The following is a 25,585-nucleotide window of genomic DNA, read 5'->3' on the forward strand; positions in this document are numbered from 1 at the left end:
AAATGTGAAAATTTTGAACATTATTGGTTATTTGATAAGATATTTTGCAGCTCATCCCAAGGGGGTAGCATGAATGGTTTTCAAAATGAGGTCGTTTGTCCCCAGTCCGCCCATGGGGAAGAATTGACTTTTATTTATTTACAATGTGGCATGGACCCTTTAACACCTACCAAGATTTTGGCTTCCACGACTGCGAGGCCAACTGCACTGAATAAAACTCTTACAGCACTCACAGCGTTATTGAAACGGCACTATAAGCCTGGAGGATTTGGTTTCCAACCTTCTTCCCACGGGTAAACTAGTGGAAACCAGTTCAAGTGTTAAGTCATCCTCCTAGGTGACATGATGGTGTTTAAAATAACAGCGGACTGATTTTCTCTTACAGGTATTATGAGTCTAATGTACAAGTCTTTACAATGTTTGACAGCAACTCTCACATCATGTTTCGGTTGTATTGCAAAAAAAGATGGAAGGGGCTCAGATTTAAACTTGAGCAAACCCAGACTCCGACGACTGAACAGAAAATAACGCGTTGTGTAGCAGAATACTGATAGCTTGGGTGCATCCGTGTTGGTTGCCTTCTAACAACGCGTGACATGTTACAGGTAGGCCATACGTAACTTACTCACGGTCCAGCTCAGGTATATCCGTGCTTGTGGAGCTTAACTTTTCAGTGTGCATTCATATATTCATGCACATATGCACACCATACAGCGACTTGTGGTTTCTAGACCGACACACTTAAATTTAAACCAATGGTAGAGATGGGTAATCAGGTTGGGATACTACTTTCTTGGATGGGACAAATCTGACATTTTTTTGCATTGTTTCATGTTTGGGTAAGTTACCCTTGCCTTACACACAAAAATGCAACTTATCTGAGTTTTGGCGGACAGGGAGGCACTGAGGCTTTGCCAAACTTATTGTGAACAAGTATGTAGCTGTGTCTACTGATTTTTGTCTTAATCTAAATTAGTCCGGATTCAGCTGGATATATCCATGACGATTCCATCATTACAAGATGCGTTTTTGTCCGATGTGTGTTTTATCCAGATGGGGCTGATGATCATTACGTTAAGATTTTGTTGCATTTATGTGTTCCTTCTGGTTCCTGGGTAGTGTCATTCAGTCACTAAAGGTAATTGTAATGATGGGCTAACGTTGCTATCGAGATGGATTCTTATATATTTACCGGAAAATGTAGTCTATGTTGATGAGCAAATTGGTGTTTGAAAAAGCGGTATTCATGTCCGACGAACACATTGAAAGCTTGTCTACAAAGATAATAATATTCAGATACTGTTATTTGTTATTGGCTTCCATGTAAAGGGGTCACCAAGCAGCCCACCCATAGAGATTCACGACAAATGCTGATGGAAAAGGCTGAACAGCTTCCCGCTATTTCCTTACATAGGTTCTGACGCTCTGGCCTAGTAATAAAACAGAAGAGTCCGAGAAGTTTTGAACACTGCTAACAATAATATCACCAATAATAATAACAATGGCAATAACAATGTTTTACGTCATGATTTACTACCCGGGAGCATTAGATTTCGTGAGGCCCCAAAAATGTCCGGCTTCTGCTTCATTGGAATTGAACGGTAGTAGTGTACGTTCTGCCTCACAGAGCCTTGGGCTGATCAAGTTATTCATGTCGGCATTTTCACAATGCTAGTTGCCACATCTAGACCTGATTTTTAGTGGCCAAGTTTATTCATCGGCCACAATAGTGTATCACCATGATTTCTCACCTTTAAACCCAGGAAATATTATTTGAATTACTTTAGGTATCCAGTGAACAGAGACAAGTCAGAAATATGGGTCTGCTGAAACCTGCCAAAGTTACCACCTCTGGGCAAATGAATGCACACCTGAATGATAACAGGTGTCTGCTACCTCCGCAAAGGACCCACTATTTATGTTTGTTTCTATTAAAGACTCTCTACCCTCAGGTATCTGTGCACGTATTGCCACCGGATACTGTGCTAATTAATAAACCAGCAGATAAGTACGACAGACGTATTTGAAGAGATGTTGCTCAAATTAACTTTGTTCAAGATTGTACGATTGCAACCGATGGTGAGATCCGATAAATTCTGGTGCGGGATTATGCACTACTGGGTGCTGCAATCGAAGTACAATCTAATCACTCCCACTGGAAGGCAAAAGGCACAATTCCTCGTTAGTGACGGGCTTTCAAACAGTTGTTTTACGGTCTTGTGTAGTGACGAATGAGAAAGGGACTTTAACAGTGGCACAATTTGGAGAACGAATGATGCCAAATCAGTAATACGATTTAAGGGGAGGTGATGCAAACTGAGTTTTGTTATTCACTATAAAATAACCATGAGTGCGCAAACAACAGTCCAAGGCGATTGGTGACGACAACTTCCTTAAAATTCAGAGATTAGTTTAGTAACTCTTCGATGGAAACAGTCACTGTAACCCGACTAACGGCACTTTATGCCGAGTAGGAAATTGTCACCCTGATGAAGAGTAGGAAGCAAATGTATATTTTCTCAAGCAAGGGAAACTCATTTTGAGGAAATTCTTTCATCCAGGAGAAAAAGTGCTCGATTTTCAACTCATAGGATCTGGCACCGAATTGTTGGAGCACTTATAACCTCACAGTTAGATTTACTGAAGTGCACAAACACAAAGAGTAACATAAAATTGATTTTTCAGACCATGATTGAAATATCAGTGGTGCTCAATTTCATGTAGTCTCCCCAGGGTTGCATATGATTTCTACTTAAATTTACTCACTGCACCATGAATGCTAGATGGATGGAATAAAAGGTCAGCAATTCTATTGCTAATTAAACGCAGCAGCTCCATATTATTAGTAGTTAAGGGGGAGAAATATGGACGCCCTTTATTTTGAATGGAAACACTACACGCAGAGAATGGCACACAGAGTGCATTGGCCAGTTATTATCCTGTGAAAAGTTTCCTCCCTAAATAGACCACTCCCAAGAGAAGACAAATTTCAGAAGAAATCACTTTTGATTTTAGCGAATATACACTCATTTGCAAACTAATTTGGTTTCTCGAGAGACTCACCAGGAACCCAACTGAATCTCTTGTTTGTGGTGTTCTCGCTTCTGTAACTCCTTCAAAGAGTTGCTTTATGTAAAAAACTACAGTGAGGCAGTATTTTTGCAGACAGATTAGCGCTTCTGATTCCCTATGATTACAATGCCTTTTTATCCTTCTGGCAGATCGATAAATTATGTTTCAAAATGTTTCAAAGTGACTTGAACACATTGCTTGGTCCTAACAGTAACAGTTAAAAATTTTCAGATTACGTGAGTCTCTCTTAGAGGAAAAGCCCTATGATTGGAAAATCATAAAATATTTTCCCATTACAGTCTCTCTTTCAGTACACAAGCCCTAATGCAGATCTTGTGGGGAGTTGTGATTTTTTCTAACGCCATACCTACTGGCGGATGACCAGCAGGCTGTTGATCTGCTCACGGAGCGTGGCAATCAGCTCAACAATCAAGGAGACACCATAAATTCACGCAAAGGTGATGTTCCTCCGATTGGTGGCATGCTAATAGCCAAACTTGGCAAGCGAATAAACAGCCATCTGATCCAAACTGCAAAAATTCCCAAGTGATTCAATTCACACCAGATTAAAATAATGTATCATTTTTGGTTGATTCAAACTGAACAACAAATTTCACCGTACATTCACGAAAGCTGTGGATAAGAATGCAAATACAAATGCAATTTCACTATTCCAATACATGATATTTTTCTCTTATCTAATACATATCTACGAAAACATTCCCTGTCAAAAAGTTCCTCAGAAACCGTAAAAGCGTCCCCTCGAAGAAGCACTGTATTCCTGATTTTCCAAAAAAGATAAATCTTGAGGCTGTGCAAAGGTTCTCCATTTTGCTGTTTATTATTTGACGTGTAATTGAATACTCTCGCGCTTTCCGTGCTTACCATATTCCACTATTCTGTGACATTTTCACTTCACTTGCCGTTAGATAAATATGTAAGCTCACTTCTGACCAACTGTTTGATGTATATATGCTCTCCTTTTCAGCGGGAAGTTGCTACTGAATTTTATCATGTTGACACTACAGGCATAGCCATTTTGTACCATGGATATTCAGAATCCCGGTGACCTACTCAAAGAAGCTACAGACCTAGCAAAAGATCTGGGCCCCGAACAGGCCTACCAGCTGCTGACCGCCTACATGGACAAGCCTGATTTTCGGATAGCCCCTGTGTACGCCTTCGCTGCTAACCTATGTGACAGTCTTGGTCAGTGACCTTTACAACCTCACCCCCTATTTCACAGCCAAAGTATTTGCAGTAATTGACAAAGAACAATATGAGCATTACATAACAAAAGGATATCGCTACTCAAAGGCTGGTATGTTATTGGACGACACACATCCAGGCTGTGCCAAAGTAAACATTCGCTGACATCGCACAAACTGAGTTCATGATTCGACTTTAGTATTACGCCACATTTTTGCATGCCAGAGCTGACTACATGGGCCAGTTTCAGTGGATAAAAGATGCATTCAAAATCAAAACAGCCTGGCAGGTTGGATGACCCTCAGTAGAAAAACAAACCTCTTTATTTTGGAACAGAAGGCGCTCGAACTAAACCCAGGAGATGGAATTATTTTCCGGAGCTTGGGGATATGGTAGGTAATAGATCACTTTTTTTTACTGCGCCGCACACTTTAGGCACTATACGGTTGCCAACTGGTCCTGGATGCAAAGAAAAGTTGCTTGTGCAATGTATGCTAATCCACCAACGTCTTCTATCCCCGAAGTATGCTCCAGCATTTTTGTTTGTGCCCAACGTTGTAGGCCCTTAGGTACTTTTTAGATGCTGAAGGCAGTAGGTTGCTTTATTCTGAAAGAAAACTTGCTCCGCAGAAATGGGACGAGCATCTGCTGTCAACTTACTTGACATTGCTCGATGTTATGCCACAATGAAGAAGGGTGCTCAGGCTAAAAAGTACTTGGACGAATGCCTCGCATCTATCGACGAAGGACGTGAAATAGAACAGGTAGTCTGATACTTCCACTTATTGTTTGGACATCCGCAGGCAAAACAAGCAGCTGTTGCGCTCTATCAGGAGTTGGAGATGGCAAAATGGTTTTAATCATATGCCGCGAAATATCATTTATTTTTCAAAAGTATTTTTCAATGAATTTTAGTTACGCGCGTACCTGGTAGAAACTTCAAACTGATAAGCTTGCACAACATTTCAGTGTCACCACCAAACGGGGAGGAAAGTGTCTGAGGATTTTATGGTTATTACTCAAGTTTGTGCCTGCTAGTTTTTCAAAATCCGGTGTAAATTTAGTAGTCAACCAATCAAAGTTTTTGGAACATGTTGGATAGGACGTGTTGGACATCCAAAAACTGTTTATCATTCTCGTGGAACAATTACCAAACTTTCGGTGCTCCAGAGTTGAATGTCGGGTGTACAGAATCGTTCAAAATTCACAGGGTGTTTGAATCTTGCTGAATGGTTGATTTGGTCTCAGTGAAAATGTTTTCATACATGCATGTCAGTAAATGACATCCATTCTGAATGGTATTGGAATTAATACTACATCGTTAATTGAACAGAAGAGTTAGGTGAGAAACTTGATTGAGATCTCCCAAGAAACGACAACACAACGGAACATAGTAGAACTAAAGAATCTGTTGTGATAAGCGCCATTATAACAAGTGTCCAAAAGTTATTCCAAGACTAACTGCATCGCTAATGGCACACCTGCTGAGATACATGTTGCCGATATTCAAATGTGAACACTAGTGAGGGTGATCAGTCATACCTAACAGTCTTCTTTGGATAGTGTCTCCTTCCGCACTCCTGTTTCCTTCATTTTCCCCTGATCTACCTATTTAACGGGGCATATGACGATGGCATTGATTTGCTTAACCGTTGTTTATAAGTACAAGTGAGAATTAGGACAGCCGACTGTTTGAGAGATTTCGCAGCGTTAATGAACCAACGCCTATGATTTCCTATATGGCGATGGCTCACATGCTGCTTGTCATTTGCAACTGGTGACATCCCGATAACAGGGAGCAAGCTTGCATGTTTACCTCTTTTGGTTTTATAGTCCTGCGCATCCATGTGGTTTAATTGACACAAGCAGAATTGTCGCGTTTTCCTCTGGTTTCTTATGAGCTGAGACGAGTTACGGTACAATCCTATCGTACTACGCTTAAATCAAACCTTTAGTATGTGTCACTTTTGTTGTTCTATCGTGCTAAATGGGACACACTTACGGGGCCAAGATTACTTATTTGTATTTCCATTAAAGAAGACTCTCCTAATTACCGAAAATGATTGGTTCAGAATTATTTGTGTTTCGAATCCACCCAACTCACCTGGTTTTCTGATTATACAAAGGTTTAGGCTTTCAGTAGAAACGGCATACTTAGAATGTTGAAAAGCCTCTAGCTGAATTTAATGGTCACAGCGGCTAATCAAGTTATTATTAAGAGATCCGAACTCAGCTGAGTTTCGTGATAATCAGTATGTTGAGTGATTGGAAACAAGTTTAGTTTAGCAGCAAATACACTGGCAACAATGCACTTTAACAGCACTACCTATAAAATAAAATATACCGCAAGTTTACACGTTTGAAGTTAGCTCATTCTTAGCTGCCGGGCTTTCGCGGTCCGTGAAAAACAGTGAAATGTTTGGCCCGACAGGTTTCCATTCTGATTATGCATTGCCGCAACGGTGTTTACATAGTCCCCTACTGATAAACAGCGTCTGATGACGTAATCACTAAATAACGGGGCATTTCATTATTATACGGTCATCAACAGCCGGAATTGATTAAAGGAGATTTCACACGATGGGCTGTTAAGTTATTTTTCGGTGCACCATGTCTTTCCTCGCAAGAATATTACAACTTCTGTGCTCATGGTACTGAAAACTTTATGAACACAGAAAAAAACGCTGTACTATTTTTTGTGTTACGTTACATTTCGTAGTAAATAAATGTTATTTATGACACCAATTATTTTATAAAATCTCTAAAAATATTCAAAGGATGAGCTAAACATTCGTGTCGTTACATTTATTTCACGTATGCTTACAAACATTAGGATACGCAACAAGTGTGATGCGACCTCCCGGGAACAGCTGAAAGAAGCTGACACGCATAAGAATACAAAAGAAAAAATACATCCATCTTAAACCTATAGACTATTTACAACTACCTTCGGCGTTGAGTGTGAAGCATGCCAATCTACCAGCTTCGAAGAACTGCCATAGTTCAGCAGCATCGATCTGAGCTAGCCCGAAAACTCTTCACATTAAACCAATACTGAACATGTAGATGAAGTGTGGCAAAATGTGAAAGGAGCTATACTAGCGGCGTTCAGTGCTGCCTGCCCGACTTCTCCAGTTCGACCACAAGACCACTAAGTGTCGTCGAGGTCGCTATCCATGATTGGTGTCAAGAAAGCCAAACCAGCAGGCAGTGAGTACGACGGCGCACGCAAACCCCTCAAACGCCAAATAGTGAAGAGTCTAAGGAAAGACCGAGAGCTCTGGTGGATATCGAAAGCTCGGGAGATGGAGAAGGCCTTTGCTACAGGAAACATTTGTGCCCTTTATCAAATGATACGATCGACTGGCCCTAGGAAAGCAACGGTCAGCAGAACAATAAGTGAAAAAGATGGCTCGATAATTCACTCGCATAAACATCGACTGGAGAGATGGACCGAACACGTCGAAGAACGGTTCAGCCGGCCTCCTGCAACACAGGCCGTGGATATAATGCATACGGGCGAATGGAATGTAAACCTGTATCGCCCTTCGGAGGTAGAGATAAAATACAAAACAGCGGTTCTGAAACGCGAGAAGGCACCAGGACCGGACGGTCTGTATCTAGCCCTCCCCAAAGAAGTCGGAAAATCCCTAGTGACCCATCTGACAAAGCTTATTGGTGCTATATGGGACGAAGAGAAAGTGCCTTCAGAATGAAGCATGTCGACAATTATCCATATCTTCAAAAAGGGTACGCGCGCGCTATGTGAAAACTACCGTGGCATCAGCCTGCTAGCCGTGGCATCGAAGGTGCTCTCTGGCCTTATCCTCCGAAGGCTGACTGAACACAGAAAGAGGCTGATCCGTGGAAATCAAGCTGGCTTCCGTATTGCAAGTGGTTGCATCGGTTATATCTTCACCCTCCGACAAATTCTGGAACAGCTACGCTACTTATAGCAACGAAGACCGGTTGTGTTTATGCCCTTGACATTGTGGGCCGCCAAACACTATTGTAATGTCTGTGAAGCAAAGGTGTCCCCAATAAATTCTTGAACCTCATTAAGGCGCTGTACGCCAACTCCCGCTGTCGTGTAAAGGTCTACGGGAAGCTTTCTCCTGAGTTCACCACATCCAGTGGTGTCCGACAGGGCTGCCTTCTTTCACTTTTCCTCTTCAACTTCGTCATTGACACGATCATGGAAGACCCACTACCAGCCTCTAATACCTGCTGGGTCAAAGTGCTCCCTGGGCCTCCGCTCACAGACATCGAGTATGCGGACGACATAGCCCTTCTCGGATCTGACCCCATGGTAATGCAAACAATATTAAATAATCCAAGTAATTCTGCTTCGCGGTTCGGCATGCGCTGCACACCTGCAGAGTGTAAAGTGCTACTGAAAAACTGGGTGGACTCGACCCTCAGCCTCATGCTTGCGGACGAACCGATTGAATTAGTTTACAAATTTGCTTAACTGGGCAGCTGTATCAGTCTCAGTTATCTCGCGTAAGAAAATGTTTCAATCCGGATTGGGAAGACCAGAGCAGCTTTTGTGAACCTGCGTTAGCTGTGGCGTAGGCGTGACATCAGCTCCTCTGTCAAGGGTCGAGTTCACAATGCTGAGGTGCGCTCCATATTACTCTATGAATCAGAAACCTGGCCACTGCGAGCTGAGGACATCAAAAGGCTTCCAATGTTTGACTGTTGATATCTTCGGAGCATTGCCCGAATCTGGTTGAAACACCGGATCAGCAGTTCTGAAGTACGTCGAATGGTATTCAGGGGGAATAACTCACTACCGATAGATGAACTGATCGCACTGCATAGGTTACGCTGGCTTGGCCACGTATCGCGTATGCCAGTCGACCGACTTCCTCGAAGGACTCTTTTCGCTCAACCATGTGAAGGGTGGAAGAGAGCCAGAGGCGGTCAAACAATGACTTGGCAGCGAAGTATGAAAGCCATTACCAGCAAACTCAGCTGCGCTGGTCACTGCCGTCTTCCTGGATGGGGACCCCGAGACGGGCCATATCAATGGCTGGAGATATTATCAGACGTGGCCCAGTTGCGCCCTCAATGGCGCTCGTGCATCAAAGCTATTGCCTTCAGTACATATCTCCTATTCCAACACCCCCACTTGACGGCCCACTGACAGTGGTGGATTTATGCACCAATTTATCATCCCCCGCCTGCAATGCGCAGCTACCTATCCCCCCAAATCATCGGTGAACAAAACTACGGAACTGTGGCAGCTACAGCCACTGTACGACGAGTGCGCGGTTGTCAAACTTGACAATGATAATGATGATGACGGTGATGATGACGATGATGATGAAGATGCAGGCCCACGCTCTCCTTCAGGGAAATTAGAACACTGTCACGCCATGAGTGCTCAAAAACCTGAAATGAGTTCTATTCATGAAAACAGGAAGATCAATAAATCATCCATGCCAGCCACCTGTGTCAGCTGTTAACCGACTTTAAGTGTCTCAGGAACAAAAAAACAGCTTTTGTGTGGGACTCTTGCATGCTTAACCCCGATTGCAAAGTGGCTCAGGCTCAACGGCCAGCAGACGCAAGGACATGTGTATGAGAACAATTAGTATTTACCATAGAAAGCGTCGGAGTCTTAACACAGGGACCATATGTTTGCAGACAAGATTAGCTAACTTGTTTAGATAGTCGGCCCTTCAAGAGGAAGCTCTCCAACTCTCCTCCACCAGGTGACTCAACTCGAATTCCTAGACAAGACTATGTGGCAGGATCGGACATGGTATGGAATTCCGCAATGACCAAATTACATCTGGCGAAACACTTCTAAGACATACAATATTAATAATCTGGACAGAATCTCACACCATATGCGAGTAAATGAACAGGATCAGTTTTTTAGCAACCGACTGCAGTGCATGCCAGCGTATGAACTTTCTTGTCTTACACCACCACCATCACTTACACGCCCATTTTTACTACTAGCTTTTCACCTCGAAAGTGATTCCGTCAAGCTTTCAAGCACGGAGGTGCTCCAACGCTCCTCCTACGAACGCCAGGTCTGACCATAAGCGTTTCAACCACAAAATCGTCAAAACATGGTGCTTTTATTAAAATTTTCATACTATCTGTGGATGTTTTCAACAAAATACGTGCTGCGATTCTTTTGGTACAGTCTGACGACAGTGGCTTTTTTTACTGCAACAATTGCATTACGGTTGATAAATCTACTTTTGTGCTTGGGTACTCGAATGTCAGATTGGAAGCGCTGTTCTGCGGACGAAGTGGACCATAAGTAAATGGCTTCTCGCTGGGTGCAAAATGCATCTGAAGAAGTTTCTAAAAATGTTCAAAAATAACCGAGACCTCACCGAAAGTTTAGAGATGCAGCTAAACGGCCAGTGGTTTTAGTTCACTCATATACCGCCCCGACTGTTCCAGCTCTGATTTATGGGAGAATTGGGGAATTGATCCAAACCATCACAGAGCTAGGCTAGATGAAACGAATGCAAAAGCAAGTGTATGATTTTAACTAACTAGTGTGGTATAAGCACAGGAGCAGATTTTTAGGCCGCTGCCTCAGACACATCCATTAAGATACCAACATAGTGCTATGAAATAAAGGAATAGTCGGTAAAAGTGGTAGAGACAGCCCACAGAGAAATAATGAACCATTCGTAATGATCAAGATGTGAAATACCTCGTAACATAACAGGTCCTAGGTACAAGAATGGACTGTCGGAACTCAGAAGACTTCCACGGCTCAAGGTCCATCACACCTCTGAGGGAAATCTGCGGTAAAGACCATTCGCTTATCCTCAGTGGCATCGTGAGATATGTTTCGGCATCCCAAAGTAATTCTAACTTTTTCCCAAGTTGTATAGCTCCGAATAAATTTAGAACCTTCACACCAATCCAAGGCAACTGTGAAACTAACTGCGGAGAACGTGATCAGTCATTGACAAGTCAGCTTCTACAATGGACTGAGAATTACATTCTTCCCCTACTGCTATCAGGTACAGAAATCCATGTTTTGTCGCACTGGAGCTGCTGGCTAGGAAATGATCGTTCTTGTGGCAATGCGCGCACCCTTATGTGTGCAGTATTCAAGGATGTAATATGCTGTGCACCTCGTCATTTGCTTTAGAATCGTCCTGACAAGACTGACATAAGGGACACGTAAATAATGAATTGTGGTGATGTAACAAACTCCGGAGTCTGTGCACCAGAGCATCGATCAACTTCGTCGAAAACAAACTGGTGAGCAACATTTGGTTTGTTGCCACCACAGTTTATACCAATAATGAAAAGGTGACCAACGAAAGTAGAGATTGCACGGCAACATATGGGTCACAGCTGAGTTGTGGTAGGCGAGTTGTTGTAGGCGCGCATTGAACCGACGTTTATTTGAATATCGACATTTGCTACTCTCTTATGGATTTCGCGGAGTCGCCAGGGCAAACCTGCTTTAAATCCACGCTGGATGTACCTCCCATCGGCTTTTCGTCGCATGCACCATCGACGAGGATTTTTCAAATCAGTGGGTTGATCACTTCTGAGGGCGGGAGAAATTCCCGTCATTTTGTCAAGCTAAACACTTAACATGATTAATGTAGGTTGAAACTTTGAGCCTTTTTAGTGAACAGCTATTAATATATTATGACACAGTTATAAATGCTTCCAAGAGGAAACTTTTGGCAAGTGATGTAAATGTAAGCAAAATATACATATTTATCCTTTGGAGAAGAGTTCTCTATTGCGATGGACAGCTTTGATGGCTGGAGCAAAGAAAGTTTCCAGGCATGCATCGATGAATGGATTTTGAGTTCTGAAAGGTGATGAGGGATGGCGAACCCGGCGATAGTAAACAGCGCTGTAATTTACGGTCCAGTGAAGCACCTAGGGCAAACAACCCGAGCATATCTGGTATCTGCCGCTTGGTTACTTATGAATCTTACCCGCATAAGTCCTACCATAGGCATTGTGGACACATTCATTTGTTGGGCAACGAAAATAGCCGGCCGTACTTTCATGTAAACGATTCTTATCTATCCTTAACGTGCAATACGAAAGAATATTGGGGAATTACCGATTGCTCAAAAATAAAAATCTCTTGTCCAATTTTTGCACACAAGCAAAACGGGCGTAAAGTAATTCACAGAAAGACAGAAGCTATTCTCAGATTCACAGGAGACGCCCTCCAATAATAGGATAATACGCTGAAACAGATCGGTCGACTAATTACATAATAAAGTAACCCGAAAATGCAGGGTATTGCACTGTTTCATCTTTCTTTCTTTATTCGCCTCTAAAGAAGCTATGATGCCCCCTAAATGTATCCGGTAAGATCAGAGTATATCTCAGTGCCTCCGGTTTGCGTCGTTAGGTATGATCGTCAGGATACCAGGCTAGGCGAAACCAGCGTGGACGAATAAAATCCAAACTCGTCAGTGGATTTTGTGCACTGTCAACCAGTCTCTAAACAACGAACACCAGATAAAAGCCCGTCCAACTGATTTGACGGCTGTTTATGCCAATAAGAGGCTGATGGTACGCTGCAGTTTTCGGACAGAGTTTGGATTGTCTTTTTATGAGTTGGAAAAAGATGAAATTCAAATGGAACAACAGTTTAGCCTTGGTGATTCCAATGAAGATAATTGGTTTTACTACAATTCCTTGCCATTCGGGAATTTTTGTGAGCCCAACTTTCTAAGGGATTTCTAATGAAAATTTCATTCCAGGCTTCAATAATACAACGAAATAAACTGCGACTCCTGTCGATTGTCAAAAGATGTCTGCTATGCAGTTACAAACAGACTACCTGGTAATGTGTTGAAATATTGAAAGCTCGGATGAGTTTATTAACTGTTGATCAGGTCGAAGTTGATCTGTTCGCCGAGCTTGGCAATCGGCTTGCAAACGTTTTGTCAGCATAGGTGCAGACATCCTCAGTGCGCAGTTGTGCGGGTATCTCTTTCTTACCTGCGTGCGTTTATATAGCAGTTGAAGGCAATCCGTTAGCTTCTGACGTGATTGGCTGCTTGAAGTGTAACCAATTTAGTGAATCTATTGGTCCGTTTCTGATCTTTGTTGCGCTGTGGTCTGTGTTCCTGTGTGTTCCTTTTTATCCCAACGCCTTCTATGTTTAGCAGCATGCCCTCTGGCCTTGAATCGCATTGGGTTATGGTGTGACGTTTCGAGTTTGTGTGCTCGTACCGCTCTATCTCCTCCACCGTGGCGGTTAATATCCGTGCGTCTGCCGGTTGGTCTGGTGCTTTGGTTGGGTATATCCTCCAATCCTACATACCTTTTATCGTTGTTCCTGCATTAGATCCTCTATATGGCGTTGTTCGTCAGTGGATCTAATTTCTCTTTTGGTCTTGATATTGTCCTCCACAAAGTGTTCGGAGGTTTGTCGAGACTTGTGCAGACCTATAAGCAGACATCACGGATACATACCTCTCCACTCTTCTTTCTAAATAACCGCGACTAGCGCAGCATATAATGAGTGGCTTATCGGCTGCGAGATGACAGCTGCCACTAAGATTTCAGTTCAAAATCGAGTACTGTTAAAGTCACAGATTATCAATGACGTGACGTGCTTATTTGTTTCCCTATTCCCAAGGCTAATTCATCACCCTTCCGTGACTGCTCAAGTTTCAAGACTGAACCGTTCTATTTTGTACAAAGCTGACTCTACCTCAACCATTTCTATAGACGATTTGTTTACATTTATTTCTGGACTTGTTGTTGAAATTTTGTCCCACTTTAAACTGAACAACAATTTTCCCTCTTAATTTGTCCGATAGCACGCTGCCCTTTGTGTGCCATCCTGTGTTGCTAACTGCCCAAGGTTCAATCTAGCCGTAAGCCTCTCTTTAATTCTCCTCACGATTTACTGTTAATTCCCCATAGAACCACGGTCTACCTATCTGTACTGTCTGCCCAAGTTCGATTCAACATATTGTTCACTGCCCGATTGCGACTACTGAACAAACGCAGGTGAAGTTCGCAGAGTTCGGTTTCGCCGCAATTATTACTGGATTAGACTACACGTTACCTTTCAGATAGGACACCTGGATCGTGCGTTTAGGCTAAGTAACCTATTCCTTGCTTTGAGATCACGGCCTTAGCGCAGGGTCACACAAAGTTGGCTAGAAATACCGTGCGAAGTTCAATATCCGGCTACATTAAGACGCGTTATGTCTGTGTCTCGACTGCCTTCTCCATCTCGTGTATCCACCAGTAGCGGATTGTCCACGCTAAAATTGATGGGAGAACTGAACCTGGCCCGTATAAAGATTAAAACGTTAGAGCTGAAGGCAGATGTTCTGAAAAAATCAAGGAATATCAAGACAGTGTTCAACAGGAGATGGAGAAATTAGATAAAATTGCTCGATCGATGAATCCCGGAAGTTTGGAAACTTATCCTTGTTCCGCAACAAATGAACAATATGATGCCGTAAGAAGATATGTAAACTCCATACCAGACCCAATGGACTTGCCCATGCCTGTTGAGCAAGACACTGTTATCAACCCTCCAACTATCCACTTACGTAATGCTAACACCAGGCAAGACGATCGGCTTCTGGAAACCGCTCAGTTGGTGCAAACATGTATGGGACTTCCTGCGCGACAGCTGCCAAAATTTGATGGAAACCCCGCCGACTACCACAGTTTTATGCGCAGTTTCATGTCCACTATTGCCCGACGCACTCGTGATCCGGCAGACCGATTCTCATACCTGATACATCATTGCGACGGTGAGGCAGTCCAGGCCATTGGACGGTGTGGCGTTTTGGAACCCGTGGAAGGCTACGCAGAAGCACTACATATACTTGAACGTAGGTTTGGTGATCCCCATATCAATGCAACTACCCCAATAAAGCAACTGACGGGAGGGCCGGCCCTAAAGGCGGACGATCATAAGGCTTTGATCATTCTGGCTGACGACATGATGATTTGTTCTGCTACGTTGAAACAACTGGAATGTCCAAATGATCTTAATTCTTGTCGGACCATTGGGGCTGTTGCAGCCAGATTACCTAGTACCATGCAGAATGAATGTTTTGCCGTGCCAGCTAAATCATTCAAGTCCAAGCGTGATCCAACATTCGACGAACTGGCAAAGTTCATAAGTGACAAGGCCGATGCAGCAGCAGCTCAACAGGTGTACGCCGTAGGACGGAGGTTTATGCGTCCCCAGCCAAACACAGTGAGGCCTCAACCAACACACAAATCCCCACTATATAAAGCAGCCATCCTGACGACGCAGACAGGCAACGACAGATCAGGTCAGGTTAGGTTACCAGTGAAATGTGCACAGTGTGGATCATCTCACTACCTGGATCAGTGCCCAGAGTTTATTGAAATGTCAGTTGTAAGCAGAATTGCCTGCGTAGACCGACTCCGAGTATGTTATTTATGTTTAAAACCGTACCATCAAGCAAGGGTGTGTCGATCCAGACATGCCTGTGGGTTCCAGCTATGTGTGGGTAAACATCATCCACTTTTGCACCGACCGAGCTCTTCCAAGACAGAAAACGAACCAGAACCACCTGAGATTGCATCAGAAGGTGTACACCATAGCATAGCAGACGTCCCAAAATCAAATATATCGCTTGCTGTAGTACCAGCTCGGATTCGGGGACCCGAAGGAGACGTCGTTGTCAATGCCTTTTTGGACAACGGTGCTAGTACGACCCTGATCCATAGTTCACTTCTGCCGAAACTGGGATTGAAAGGTACACCTGCGTCATTAATTATTAAAACTATCACTGGAGAGTGTGTCACAAGATCTGCATCAGTTTCGTTCTCCATAGAATCGCTCGATTCTGAGGAAGTAATACCAGTTCATCGCGCTTGGGTTGTCGACTCCATGCCCTGCTTACGATCACTCGCGCCACGTCCCAAACAGTCCCAGAAGTGGAAGCATTTAAAGGAAGTACCGTTTCCAGAATTGAAACCAGTGGACATAGGTCTTCTTATCGGTTGTGACGTCCCAAAGGCACACTGGGTTCTAGAGCAGAGGTTCGGGGGCCCCCAAGATCCTTACGCAGTAAGAGGACCGTTGGGATGGACAGTTCTGGGGCCTTTATACTCAAATCCCAATAACAACCAGAGCGAGGCAATTTTCCATCACATCAGTCAAACGGACGACTTAAATTTACAGCTCGAACGTATGTTCAACTTCGAATTTCTCGAAGCTGCCTGTACCAAGCGAGCAATGTCGCTGAATGATCGAGTGACCTATGACCGAATGCTTACGTCTTTGGAAATAGTGGACGGACACTATCAAATACCCTTACCTTGGAAGGAAGGATCCCCGTGTCTACCAGACAACAAAAGCTTGGCACTCAGAAGACTTTTTGTTTTAAAGGGTCGTCTTGAACGTGACCCTATATTTAGGAAACTCTACTGTGAAAAGGTAGAAGAGTATGTAAGTAAAGGCTATGCAGAAATCGTACCTGACAGTGAGCAAAATAAAGCTGGCCCAAGTGTATGGTACCTACCTCACCATGGCGTGTTCAAAGCAGGAGACAGAAGCAAAGTTCGCGTTGTTTTTGACTGTGCTGCAAAAACTTTAAATACCTCCCTGAATATGCAGCTGCTTACTGGTCCAGATCTGGTGAATAGTTTATGTGGCGTCCTTCTAAGATTTCGGGAACACCCTTACGTGTTGGTCGCAGATATTGAGGCGATGTTCCATCAAGTTAAAGTCCCACAATCCGATCGGGATGCACTACGTTTTCTTTGGTGGACCAACGGTGAGCTTTCCAACCGACCGATTTCTTACCGCATGACTGTTCATCCGTTTGGAGCAACTTCATCGCCCTGTTGCGCTAGCTTAGCTCTCAGGCAGACTGTTAAAACCTTCATGACCCCCTACGGAGGGGAAGCGGTAAGATTAGCCAATCGATCCTTCTACGTCGATGATTGTCTGATCAGTTTGCCCACGAAAGTAGCGGTAAAGACTACAGCCACGCAATTCAAGGAGGCCTTAGCATCTGGTGGATTTAATCTTACAGGTTTCTTCAGTAATGTGGAAGAAGCATTGTGTGACTTACCCGAAGCGATATCTACTACTACACCACTTCATATAGATCGTCAACCAGACTACGTAAGGAGAACGTTAGGCGTGTTATGGGAAAATACGACTGATTGTTTCTGTTTCAAGGTTGAAAGCTGGAATAGTATCCCCACTCGTCGGGCTTTACTGTCTTACGTAGCTTCATTGTTTGACCCTCTGGGGATGGTTGCACCAGTACTACTGCCAGCAAAGTGCCTGATTCAGGATCTCTGTCGAAGGAAGGCTGCCTGGGACGATATTATGCCTGAGAATGAAACGTTGAAATGGAAGACCTGGTTGCTGAATTTACAAAATGTAGAAAGCATTCGCATACCAAGGTGTATCCGACCCAAATCATTTGCTTCGGATTGTAGGACTGAGTTGCACGCATTTTCTGATGCTTCAGAGACCGGCTATGGTGCTGCGATCTACATCCGACTGATCGACCCGCCGAGAATACCCCACTCCACACTATTGATAGGAAGGTCCAGGGTTGCCCCCATCAAGTACACAAGCATACCACGATTGGAGCTCACTGCTGCTGTATTGTCTGCCAAGCTAACTGCTTGTGTGAGAGAAGAACTGTCTATTAAAGTAGATTCCTCTTTTCTGTGGACAGATTCTATGATTGTGTTACAAATGATACGTAACCGAACTACACGTTATGAAACCTTCGTGGCTAACCGACTAGCGTCCATTCTTGATTATTCGGAACCCGAAGATTGGATGTACGTCGAAAGCAAATGCAATCCTGCAGATATAGCTTCCCGTGGTCTACTATCCGACACGTCCAAATTGTCCTTGTGGCTATCTGGCCCTGAATTTTTGAGAAAAGATTGCAACGAGTGGCCCTCTCAACCGGTTAGCTATCCTATTCCCGTTGCGCATGTAAAGTCAAAGGGAACTGAGGTGGTACATACGACCTCCACTTATGTACATTGGATTGATCGTTTTGAGCACGTGTCCAGTTGGAGTCTGCTAAAGAGGCTAGTGGCGTGGCTGCGCCGTTTCTGCCTATGGATGAGACACAGAAGATCTGTGCTGCCCGGAGACGAGTTATGTGGTAGATTGACCAGAAAGGATTTGGTGGAGGCGGAATGTCTTATCCTTAGGTCGGTTCAAACAGCTTGTTTCACAAACGAAATGAAACTACTGAAATCCACAGTATCTTCTAACGCTTGGAGGCCCCTGCGATTACCGGGTCAACTACGACGACTCTCCCCAATTATCCACCAAGGTATTTTACGTGTTGGGGGACGCCTTAGATGGGCTCCAGTGCCTTTCGATATGAGACATCCAGTAATTCTCCCAAGTTATCATTTCGTAACCAGGCTCCTCGTCCAGCATACCCATATACTGAACGGCCATGTTGGAACTTTGCATGTCCTTAATGCGCTACGGGAAAAATATTGGGTTGTCAAAGGTCAAGCAGTCGTTCGGAGTGTTCTACATTCTTGTTTTCACTGCAAACGCTGGCATTCTCAACCTGAAGTACAAATTATGGCTCCAATTCCTGAGGATAGAATGCTGACTCATGAAGCACCTTTCGCAGCGACTGGTATTGATTACTTCGGACCTTTGTTGGTAAAGCGAGGTCGTGGGGTTGAAAAACGTTACGGATGTATTTTTACTTGCTTGACAATACGTGCTGTACATATTGAGGTGGCCTGTTCTCTCGAAACGGACTCATTTTTGTGCGCCTTTTCCAGGTTTACTGCTCGGCGAGGATATCCAATTCGTATTTACAGTGATAATGGCACTAATTTCCGTGGTGCTGAAGCTGAGCTCAGACAAAGCCTACTTCGGATGAACCAGGAGAGAGTGTCCAAAGCTCTTGTACAACGGGGATGTGATTGGATTTTTACTCCACCAAAGGCTAGCCACAGGGGAGGCGTCTGGGAAAGAATGATACGATCTATTCGGAGGATACTGAGATCGTTGCTTGGTGATCAACTGGTAACCGATGAAGTTCTTATTACTGTGCTAACTGAAGTGGAAAAAATCATTAATGATCGACCTCTGACGAAATTATCAGATGACCCTCTCGACTTTGGGGCACTTACTCCTAATCACCTCCTGTTACTCCAGGGTAACCCTTCAGTCGAAAGCTCACCTGGATCAAACATGAAGCTAACTAGACGATGGCGCCAGGCACAACAGTTAGTCGATACTTTCTGGGTCCGGTGGATAAAGGAATACTTACCTACGCTGCATCAAAGACATAAGTGGGTGGGATCTGGCCGTGATCTTAAGGTGGGGGACTTGGTTCTCTTGGTCGATACGTCCGTATCTAGGGGTTCCTGGCCAAAGGGAGTTGTACAAACGGTTACGCCAGGAAAGGATGGACGAGTTCGTGACGTCATGGTTCGAACGGTGACCGGACTCTTGAAGAGAGATGTTCGACATGTGTGTCTCCTCGAGCAAACCATTGAAGATCAAAGTCCACCCTTGACCCCGCGGGAGTGTTAATTACGTGACGTAATTATTTGTTTCCCTATTCCTCAGACTAGTTCATCACCCTTCCGTGACTGCTTAAGTTTCAAGACTGAACCGTTCTATTTTATACAAAGCCGACTCTACCACAACCATTTCTATAGACGATTTGTTTACATTTATCCATGGACTTGTTGAAATTTTGTTCCACTTTGAACTGAACAATTTTCCCGCTTAATTTGTCCGATAGCACGCTGCCCTTCGTGTGCCATCCTGTGTTGCTAACTGCCCAAGGTTCAATCTAGCCGTAAGCCTTTCTTTAACTCTCCTCATGATTTACTGTTAATTTCCTGCAGAACCACGGTCTACCTATCTGTACTGTCTGCCCAAGTCCAATTCAATATATTGTTCACTGCCCAATTGCGACTACTGAACAAACGCAGGTGAAGTTCTTAGAATTCGGTTTCGCCGCAATTACTACTGACCGTCCGTTGGTGAATTAGACTACACGTTACCTGTCAGATAGGACACCTAGATCGTGCGTTTAGGCTAAGTAACCTATTCCTTGCTTTGAGATCACGGCCTTAGCACAGGATCGTACAAAGTTGGCTAGAAATTCCGTACGAAGTTCAATATCCGGCTACATTAAGACGCGTTATGTCTGTGTCTCGACTGCCTTCTCCGTCTCGTGCATCCACCAGTAGCAGATTGTCCACGCAAGAATTAATGAGAGAACTGGACCTTGCCCGTATAAAGATTAAAAAGTTAGAGCTGGAGGCGGATGCTGCTAAAAGAATCAAGGAATATCAAGACAGTGTTCAACAGGAGATGGAGAAGTTAGACGAAATTGCTCGATCCATGAATTCTGGGGGTTTGGAAACTTCTCCTTGTCTTGCAACAAGTGAACGGTGTGATGCCGTAAGAAGATATGTAAATTCCATACCAGACCCAAAGGACTTACCAATCCCAGTTGAACAAGATACTGTTATCAACCCTCCGAATATCCATTTACGTAATGCTAACACGAGGCAAGACGATCGGCTTCTGGAAACCGCTCAGTTGGTGCAAACATGTATGGGACTTCCTGCGCGACAGCTGCCAAAATTTGATGGAAACCCCGCCGACTACCACAGTTTTATGCGCAGTTTCATGTCCACTATTGCCCGACGCACTCGTGATCCGGCAGACCGATTCTCATACCTGATACATCATTGCGACGGTGAGGCAGTCCAGGCCATTGGACGGTGTGGCGTTTTGGAACCCGTGGAAGGCTACGCAGAAGCACTACATATACTTGAACGTAGGTTTGGTGATCCCCATATCAATGCAACTACCCCAATAAAGCAACTGACGGGAGGGCCGGCCCTAAAGGCGGACGATCATAAGGCTTTGATCATTCTGGCTGACGACATGATGATTTGTTCTGCTACGTTGAAACAACTGGAATGTCCAAATGATCTTAATTCTTGTCGGACCATTGGGGCTGTTGCAGCCAGATTACCTAGTACCATGCAGAATGAATGTTTTGCCGTGCCAGCTAAATCATTCAAGTCCAAGCGTGATCCAACATTCGACGAACTGGCAAAGTTCATAAGTGACAAGGCCGATGCAGCAGCAGCTCAACAGGTGTACGCCGTAGGACGGAGGTTTATGCGTCCCCATCCGAACACAGTGAGGCCCCAACCAACACACAAATCCCCACCATATAAAGGATCCATCTTGACGACGCAGATAGGCAACGACAAATCAGGTCAGGTCAGGTTACCAGTGAAATGTGCACAGTGTGGATCATCTCACTATCTGGGCCAGTGCCCAGAGTTTATTGAAATGTCAGTTGTAAGCAGAATTGCCTGCGTAGACCGACTCCGAGTATGTTATTTATGTTAAAAAACGTACCATCAAGCAAAGGTATGTCGATCCAGACATGGGTGTGGGTTCCAGTTATGTGTGGGTAAACATCATCCACTTTTGCACCGACCGAGCCATTCCAAGACAGAAAACGAACCAGAACCACCTGAGATTGCATCAGAAGGTGTACACCATAGCATAGCAGACATCCCAAAATCAAATATATCGCTTGCAGTAGTACAAGCACGGATTCGAGGACCCGAAGGAGACGTCGTTGTCAAGGCCTTTTTGGACAACGGTGCTAGTACGACCCTGATCCATAGTTCACTTCTGCCGAAACTTGGATTGAAAGGTACACCTGCGTCACGGATTATTGAAACTATCACTGGAGAGTGTGTCAAAAGATCTGCATCAGTTTCGTTCTCCATAGAATCGCTTGATTCTGAGGAAGTAATGCCAGTTCATCGCGCTTGGGTTGTCGACTCCATGCCCTGCTTACCATCACTCGCGCCACGTCCCGAAGAGTTCCAGAAGTGGAAGTATTTAAAGCAATTACCGTTTCCAGAATTGAAACCGGTAGACACAGGTCTTCTTATCGATTGTGACGTCCCATAGGCCCATTGGGTTCTAGAGCAGAGATTCGGGGCCCCCAGGACCCTTATGCAGTAAGAGGACCATTGGGATGGGCAATTTTGGGGCCTTTATACTCAAACCCTAATAACAACCAGGGTGAAGCAATTTTCCATCACATCAGTCAAACGGAAGACCTAAATATACAGCTCGAGTGTGTTCAACTTCGAACTCCTCGAAGCTGCCTGTACCAAGTAAGCAATGTCGCTGAATGATCGAGTGACCTATGACCGAATGCCTACTTCTTTGGGAATAGCGGGCGGACACTATCAAATACCCTTACCTTAGAAGGATGGATCCCCGTGTCTACCAGACAACAAGGGCTTGGCACTCAGAATACTTTTTGTTTTAGAGGGTCGTCTTGGACGTGACCCTATCTTTAGGAAACTCTACTGTGCAAAGGTCGAAGTGTATGTAAGTAAAGGCTATGCAGAAATCGTCTCTGACAGTGAGCAAAATAAAGCTGGCCCAAACGTTTGGTACCTACCGCACCATGGGGTGTTCAAAGCAGGAGAGGAAAGCAAAGTTCGCGTTGTTTTTGACTGTGCTGCAAAAACTTCAAATACCTCCCTGAATATGCAGCTGCTTACTGGTCCAGATCTGGTGAATAGTTTATGTGGCGTCCTTCTAAGATTTCGGGAACGCCCTTACGTGTTGGTCGCAGATATCGAGGCGATGTTCCATCAAGTTAAAGTCCCACAATCCAATCGGGGTGCACTACGTTTTTTCTGGTGGACAAACGGTGAGCTTTCCAACCGGCCAATTTCTTACCGCATGACTGTCCATCCGTTTGGAGCAACCTCATCTCCCAGTTGCGCTAGCCTAGCTCTCATGCAGACTATTAAATCTTTCATTACCCCTACGGAGAGGAAGCGGTAAGATTAGCCAATCGACCCTTCTACCTCGATGATTGCCTGATCAGTTTGCCCACGAAAGGAGCGGTAAATACTACGACTAAGCAATTCAAGGGGGCCCTAGCATCTCGTGGATTTAATCATACAGCTTCAGTAATGTGGAAGAAGCATTGTGTGACTTACCCGAAGCGATATCTACTACTACACCACTTCATATAGATCGTCAACCAGACTACGTAAGGAGAACGTTAGGCGTGTTATGGGAAAATACGACTGATTGTTTCTGTTTCAAGGTTGAAAGCTGTAACAGTATCCCCACTATTCGTGCTTTACTGTCTTACGTAGCTTCATTGTTTGATCCTCTGGGAATGGTTGAACCAGTACTACTGCCAGCAAAGTGTCTAATTCAGGATCTCTGGCGAAAGAAGGCTGCCTGGGACGATGTTATGCCTGAGAATGAAACGTTGAAATGGAAGAACTGGTTGCTGAATTTGCAAAATGTAGAAAGCATTCGCATACCACGGTGTATCCGACCCAAATCATTTGCTTCAGATTGTAAGATTGAGTTGCACGCATTTTCTGATGCTTCAGAGACCGGCTATGGTGCGGCGATCTACATTCGACTGATCGATTTGCCGAGAATGCTTCACTCCACATCACTGATAGGAAAGTCCAGAGTTGCCCCCATCAAGTACACAGGCATACCGCGATTGGAGCTCACTGCTGCTGTATTGTCTGCCAAGCTAACTGCTTGTGTGAGAGAACTGTCTATTGATGTAGATTCCCCTTTTCTGTGGACAGATTCTATGATTGTGTTACAAATGATACGTAACCGAACTACACGTTATGAAACCTTCGTGGCTAACCGACTAGCGTCCATTCTTGATTATTCGGAACCGGAAGATTAGATGTAAGTCGAAAGCAAATGCAACCCTGCAGATATAGCTTCCCGTGGTCTACTATTTGACACATCCGAACTGTCCTTGTGGTTATTTGGCTCTGAATATTTAAGAAAAGATTGCAACGAGTGGCCCTCTCAACCGGTTAGCTATCCTATTCCTGTTGCGCATGTAAAGTCAAAGGAAACTGAGGTGGTACATTCGACCTCCACTTATGTATACTGGATTGATCGTTTTGAGCACGAGTCCATTTGGAGTCTGCTAAAGAGGCTAGTGGCGTGGCCGCGCCGTTTCTGCCTATGGATGAGACGCAGAATATCTGTGCTGCCCGGAGAAGAGTTGTGCGGTAGATTGATCAGAAAGGATTTGGTGGAGGCGGAATGTCTTATCCTTAAGTCGGTTCAAGCAGCTTGTTTCACAAACGAAATAAAACTACTGAAATCCACAGTATCTTCTAACGCTTGGAGGCCCCCGCGATTACCGGATCAACTACGACGACTCTCCCCAATTATCCATCAAGGTATTTTACGTGTTCGGGGACGCCTTGGATGGACTCCAGTGCCTTTCGATATGAGATATCCAGTAATTCTCCCAAAGCCATTATTTTGTAACCACTCTGCTCGTCCAGCATACCCATATGCTGAACGGCCATGTTGGAACTTTGCATGTCCTTAATGCGCTACGGGAAAAATATTGGGTTATCAAAGGTCAAGCAGTCTTTCGGAGTGTTCTACATTCTTGTTTCCACTGCAAACGCTGGCATTCTCAACCTGAAGTACAAATTATGCCTCCGATTCCTGAGGATAGAATGTTGACTCATGAAGCACCTTTCGCAGCGACTGGTATTGATTACTTCGGACCTTTGTTGGTAAAGCGAGGTCGTGGGGTTGAAAAACGTTACGGATGTATTTTTACTTGCTTGACAACACGTGCTGTACATATTGAGGTGGTTTGTTATCTAAAAACGGACTCATTTGTGTGCGCCTTTTCCAGGTTTACCGCTCGGCGAGGATATCCAATTCGTATTTACAGTGATAATGGCACTGATTTCCGTGATGCTGAAGCTGAGCTCAGACAGAGCCTACGACGCATGAACCGGGAGGGCGTCCAAAGCTCTTCTACAACGGGGATGTGATTGGATTTTTACTCCACCAAAGGCTAGCCACAGGGGAGGTATCTGGGAAAGAATGATACGATCTATTCGGAGGATACTGAGATAGTTACTTAGTGCTCAACTGGTAACCGAGGAAGTTCTTATGACTGTGCTAACCGAGGTGGAAATAATCATTAACGATCGACCTTTGACGAAGTTATCTCGACCTTGGGGCACTTACTCCTAATCACCTCCTGTTAATCCAGGGTAACCTTTCAGTCGAAAGCTCACCTGGATCGAACATGAAACTAACTCGACGATGGCGCCAGGCACAACAGTTAGCTGATACTTTCTGGGTCCGGTGGATAAAGGAATACTTACCTACGCTGCACCAAAGACAAAAGTGGGTGGGATCTGGCCGTGATCTTAAGGTGGGGGACTTGGTTCTCTTAGTCGATGCGTCCGCATCTAAGGGTTCCTGGCCAAAGGG

The 25,585-nt window shown here is 44.4% G+C and overlaps 2 protein-coding genes across 2 annotated transcripts; both read left to right on the forward strand.

Moving 5' to 3' along the window:
- Positions 1-4,118: 4,118 nt before the first annotated feature.
- T265_02168 (hypothetical protein) lies at positions 4,119-4,446 on the forward strand (the record flags this gene model as incomplete). Its single annotated transcript, XM_009166342.1, has 2 exons — positions 4,119-4,281; positions 4,319-4,446. The coding sequence occupies 2 exons, from the start codon at positions 4,119-4,121 to the stop codon at positions 4,444-4,446; spliced, it is 291 nt and encodes a 96-aa protein (XP_009164606.1).
- Positions 4,447-4,913: 467 nt separating this feature from the next.
- T265_02169 (hypothetical protein) lies at positions 4,914-7,339 on the forward strand (the record flags this gene model as incomplete). The annotated part of the gene is made up of 2 exons (XM_009166343.1): positions 4,914-5,045; positions 7,265-7,339. 2 exons carry the CDS (start codon positions 4,914-4,916, stop codon positions 7,337-7,339), a joined length of 207 nt encoding a protein of 68 aa, XP_009164607.1.
- Positions 7,340-25,585: the final 18,246 nt, after the last annotated feature.

The sequence above is a fragment of the Opisthorchis viverrini genome (assembly GCF_000715545.1).
Source record: "Opisthorchis viverrini unplaced genomic scaffold opera_v5_25, whole genome shotgun sequence".
NCBI lineage: Eukaryota > Metazoa > Platyhelminthes > Trematoda > Opisthorchiida > Opisthorchiidae > Opisthorchis > Opisthorchis viverrini.